At 36.1% G+C, this 5000-nt stretch overlaps 1 protein-coding gene across 15 annotated transcripts in view; it reads left to right on the plus strand.

Moving 5' to 3' along the window:
• Positions 1–5000, plus strand: part of FOXP2 (forkhead box P2) — a 543660-nt gene that overhangs the window by 474729 nt on the left and 63931 nt on the right. For all 15 annotated transcript variants that reach the window (XM_057304321.1, XM_057304320.1, XM_057304317.1 and 12 more), the window contains one exon: positions 4326–4463. In XM_057304321.1, the coding sequence (XP_057160304.1) occupies positions 4326–4463 (138 nt within the window). The remainder of the gene's footprint in view (positions 1–4325; positions 4464–5000) is intronic.

Consider the following 5000-nt stretch of genomic DNA (forward strand, 5'->3'; position numbering starts at 1 on the left):
CTCCTTTGTCTTCAGATTTTAAGCAAAGAAGGAAGGGATCTATGAACTAATAGTTGGCCGACCCTGTTAACAAGGAAGTAATGTTTTTCACTGTAAGTCTCACCTACAGGTTGTGACTGTTTTTTTCTAATTCACGTTTAGTGAAGAAGGAATCGGACTGACATTATGCTAAGAACTGTTCCAATCACCCACATATACTTGGGATGTTTAATTAAGTGGCGTGCTTAATATGCAAACCCAACATATTCAGAAATGTTCCAGTTGAACTAGACTGTAAAAAGACGGTGGGCTTATTATAGCAAATAAAAATTGGGGGCCCTTTTCATAACCCTTACAATAACTCTTTAGATTCATTTGAAGTGAGCCATGATCTTCTCTTAATAACTTTTTGACCCCTTCAATGAGGTACATTCAGAAGTTTAATAGAAACACATCTGTAATTTTTTTTTTTTTTAATCTAAAGTCATCCTCTACCTGTTCTGGGATACTGTCTAAATACTTTCAACTTTTTACCATTTTGACTCATTTCAGGACTGTTGCAGAAGTTTTCCTCTCTCTTTTCAGAATACGTAACTTCATGTCCATTTACCCATTACTTCTTAGCACACAGAGCAACACATCAGGTCTGTGCTTAATTCATCTAACGAGAAAACAAATGAGGGCAAATGAAACCCTTACTGGGTGCATCGCTGTGGGGAATTTTAGATCTGTCAGTAGAGTAAACACCAAGAGAGAAAAAGAAATCTCCCAACCAAAGTTGACTTCCTTCCCTTTCTTCACTTTTGAAGATTTTAATTGATAGAGTATAGTTTTCACTAGGACACCCATTCAGAACCAGCTGTTTCTTCGATTTGGTGACTGCATAATCTGTCACACATTTTTAGACCCTACCAGACTTTTATTTACTTTCTTAGGTAAGGTCTCCTTCCCCTCCTCTATCACATATCAAAATTGTGGTCCCTTATTAGAATTTGCATGAACAAAATGATATATCCAGTGGAAAATATTTTCTTAACCTTAGCACTGGACTTACTAAGATATATACGTTTCAGAAAGTTCTCTGTATATTTTCAAATATGATGCTGGTCTTACTGTTTAAATATGAATAAAGTAGCATGATCTCCAAAAAAAATTACTTATGTACTCAGTTAATCTCTACCCATCTTTGTCAGGGAATTCTTACAGTCGTTTGGAGTAGCAAAGAAATGCATTGAAGTTTTAACAAAAGTAATAAAGGAGGAGCAAAGGAAATGCGTCACAAAGTGAGTTGCTTAACATTGAGTTTTGCATTTTGAAAATTACTAATTTCTAAACAAGGCAAGTGGAGCAGCCTACATATAACATAACTGATATTTGTTGCAGGAAAATCTAATTTTTCTATTTATTAAAATAATTTAAATGTTTTAGTAGCTTCAGACATTCTACTTGGGATGAGCTTATGTATGTGGATTTAGAGATGATAGTATTGGCTTCTTTGTGGTGTTAGAAATCCCTCAGAAGTGCACCTGTGTTTTCCTACATATATAATTAATTTTGATTTGTGTTTTTGTACATATCTTATGGAGGTAGAGTGTTCAATTATGTGTTAGTTGGCTTGTCTTTCTACCTATCTTTGTGCACGTATATTGTGAGTTTTAGATGACGGTTTTCTAGAAAGAAAGACAGAATCTGCTTAAAACTTGAAAAACATCACGTATATGTGATACATATGATTTGAGGAGGTAATGGTTATTTTTATGTCATAAACTTTTCACAACAAGGGAAATACAAACCATTTTAGAAGTAAAAACTAACCTTAACCATAGTAAAAGGTCTAATGGACTCTAAAATACAAAGGTACAATAGTTGCTTAAATTTGCTTATATGCCAAATCAGTCAAGTTGCAACAAGCTATAGAGTCATTAGAAGTTGTATAAGCTGAAATCTAACTGTAAACTTACAGTGTATTATGACAGGCCTCCATTCATAAAACTTCTTAAAAAGTGCATTTGTTATGAGTCACGTATAACAAATACTTTTCCTTGTAGATACAAAGATAATTAAATGAAAGCTCTCCATTGACTAAAAAGTGATTAGGGGCTTAGATGAGAGAAGTGTGGCAAGTTTTATCACATGATAGACTTTATAGAAGGTATATATCTATATGTATGTATATCTCTATGTATGTATTTGGCTGTCTACATATATGTAGTATCTGTCTATCTGAATTGGCAGCCTTTTTAAAGGTTGACATTTCTGTCTTACCTTGTCTCTCCATTTTGGTTTGATTCCCCATTATTTGGAATGAGGTAAATAATTGGTGGAAGAAAAGGCATCTTTGTGATAGACTAATTTTGAAACTGCTTGTTCTAACCATTCAATTTGTTTATCAAGGCACAAACAATTAAGTAAACTAACCACTCAATTTTTTAAACAACTAAACCCTTGGGCAGCCCATTGGGTCAATTAATTTTATAGCACACACTTAAGAATGCCTTTTATTATGATAAATTCAAATACAGTAACCTACAGGTATGTCAGCATACTCTAAAAAAGATCCAGAAATACTTGTGGAAATCACAGAGTTTTTTCTGTCGTAATGTGATTCTTTTTCTTCATGTTATAAAACTAGATATAATCAATCCATATTTTAATATATCAACATGGGATAAAAGAGACAAAGTTATTTCTTAGTATTAATTTTAAGTTTTGTTTGTTTGAGACAGGGGAGCTTTACCCACCCTGGATTTCTTTTATTTTTTTCTCTCTGGACTTCCTTTTCATTATCAGTTTCTCCTTTCTTCATTACATGAAGTGCCAGAAAAGTTTTTAACTGTGAAAATGACTATTAAAATAGTGAACCATGTCTATTAATCTTTTTCTATTTTCCAAGACACAGTGTTGTCCCATGGATTTGTTCCGAAGCAGTATTTATATAAACACTTGCTTTGATTTACAGTAAAAGTGGATTGTTTTTTCTAGGAAAGAAAGTGATTGCTTTTTCAAAGGTTGCAAACTTGGCAAGTTGACACATTGTTCGATTATATGATGGTTAGTAGGAGCAGTGCCTTCCACTCCGCACAGCTGTGGCCCGGTTCCTCAGGCTTTCCTGCGTACAAGGTTTTCCTGCTCACCTCTCCTGCCATTCTCTTTCTCTAGGACTTTCTCCCTGGCTCTTTCTCACTCTGTATTTCTCTTGCCTCTCCTATCTCCTCTGTTTCTTTCTCTCCCACCTTATTTGCTTTTCCTTTCGACTCTGTAATTCTCAGAACCTTGAAAAGAAAGAAAATTCTAAGTAAAATACTCTTTTTTTTCAGTTTAATGAATAACCTTTGAATAATCTTCCGATTTCCCGACTCCCTGGTATAAGTCTAGTTAGCTCAAAATAAGAAAATGTTTAAAGAAGAATACTTGGCTTATGATTCCTTCTTTGAGAGGACCTGTCTAGGTGGCTAGTTTCTGGGTATACATTTGTGTGTGTGTGTGCGTGTGTGTGTGTGTGTGTGTGTGTGATTATATATATATATATATATATATTTGTTGTTACATGTACTTGTGAAGTAATATGTACTACTATATGCATTTTTCTAGTACTTCCATATTTTATGTCTATCCATAAAATTTTGAAGTTAGTGATTATGTTTTATGCATAAGTACTTTCTCCATACATTCTCTTTACTAACTTTGATAACTGATACTTATATGCATATTTTTCTAATTGCTTAATTTTATAGTTTATTTTAATCATACCTTTAAACCATTTCAAAAGGCTTTACACTGATAGCACTGTGACCCTGGTGAGATTGTCAGTGATCAAGTATTGAGAACACAGACATGTAATTGTTTATTTTTAACTCTGCTAGCCAAAGCTCCACCATCGTAGCATAATACATATGAGGTAAGGAACATAAAGGTAGACTCCGATGAAATCTGATGCCTCTGGAAGGCCAGGGTCTAAATACTGTGGTCCTGGGGCGCCTGGGTGGTGCAGTCGTTAAGTGTCTGCCTTCGGCTCAGGGTGTGACCCCAGAGTTCTGGGATCGAGCCCCACATCAGGCTCTTCCACTGGGAGCCTGCTTCTTCCTCTTCCACTCCCCCTGCTTGTGTTCCCTCTCGCTGGCCGTCTCTCTCTGTCAAATAAATAAATAAAATCTTAAAAAATACATACATACATACATACTGTGGTCCTCTAATATTATCATCAAATAGTTAAGTAATATGACAAACACTGTATACAAATTGTCCCTTATCATTTCTAAGGAATTTATTAGAGATGCCTTATAGCTGTGAAGTAGATGAACAGACGTTTGGTTGTGACCGCCCCTTCTCTTTCTCTCCCGGCCCAGGTGCCCGTGTCAGTGGCCATGATGACTCCCCAGGTGATCACCCCTCAGCAAATGCAGCAGATTCTTCAGCAGCAAGTCCTGTCTCCTCAGCAGCTCCAAGCCCTTCTCCAGCAGCAGCAGGCAGTCATGCTGCAGCAGGTAATGTGGGTTACCTGCTTTGGTGTTCTAGCAAGGCGCAGAAGGCGTGCACCTCTGTCGACAGCACCAGGACCTATTTGACAGTCATTCTCCACTCGAAGGGACAACTGATCAGCATGCAAGAACATAAATATAGCGTTGTAACTGCAGAACTCCGTAAGAACATTTAGATCTGTTAGTCTTTTTACATTCATCAAAGTCTAGAATAAGAGTGGAGAGAGGTGCAGCCTCAACATGGAATAAGTTAATATTTAAGTCTTCATGTGCTTACTACATTTGATTTGTAGACATGCCAACGAAAGTGCCAGGGAACTTACAGATAATTCTTGCCTTTAAGACACCTCACCGCCTCAGCACTCCTTTTTTGCTCATGGAAGTATGAACTTTGAACTGGCCATTTGGTTGCAATGGGGAAAGTGACATCCTACATTTTCCTTTCCAAAATATATTCGGTGTTTAGGCATAGGAAATATCTACTTACAAAACAAAGTTAAGCAGCTAAACTACTAATCCATGAAAGTTATCTTCTTTTAATAA

Source organism: Ursus arctos, unplaced genomic scaffold (assembly GCF_023065955.2).
Source record: "Ursus arctos isolate Adak ecotype North America unplaced genomic scaffold, UrsArc2.0 scaffold_3, whole genome shotgun sequence".
Taxonomy (NCBI): domain Eukaryota; kingdom Metazoa; phylum Chordata; class Mammalia; order Carnivora; family Ursidae; genus Ursus; species Ursus arctos.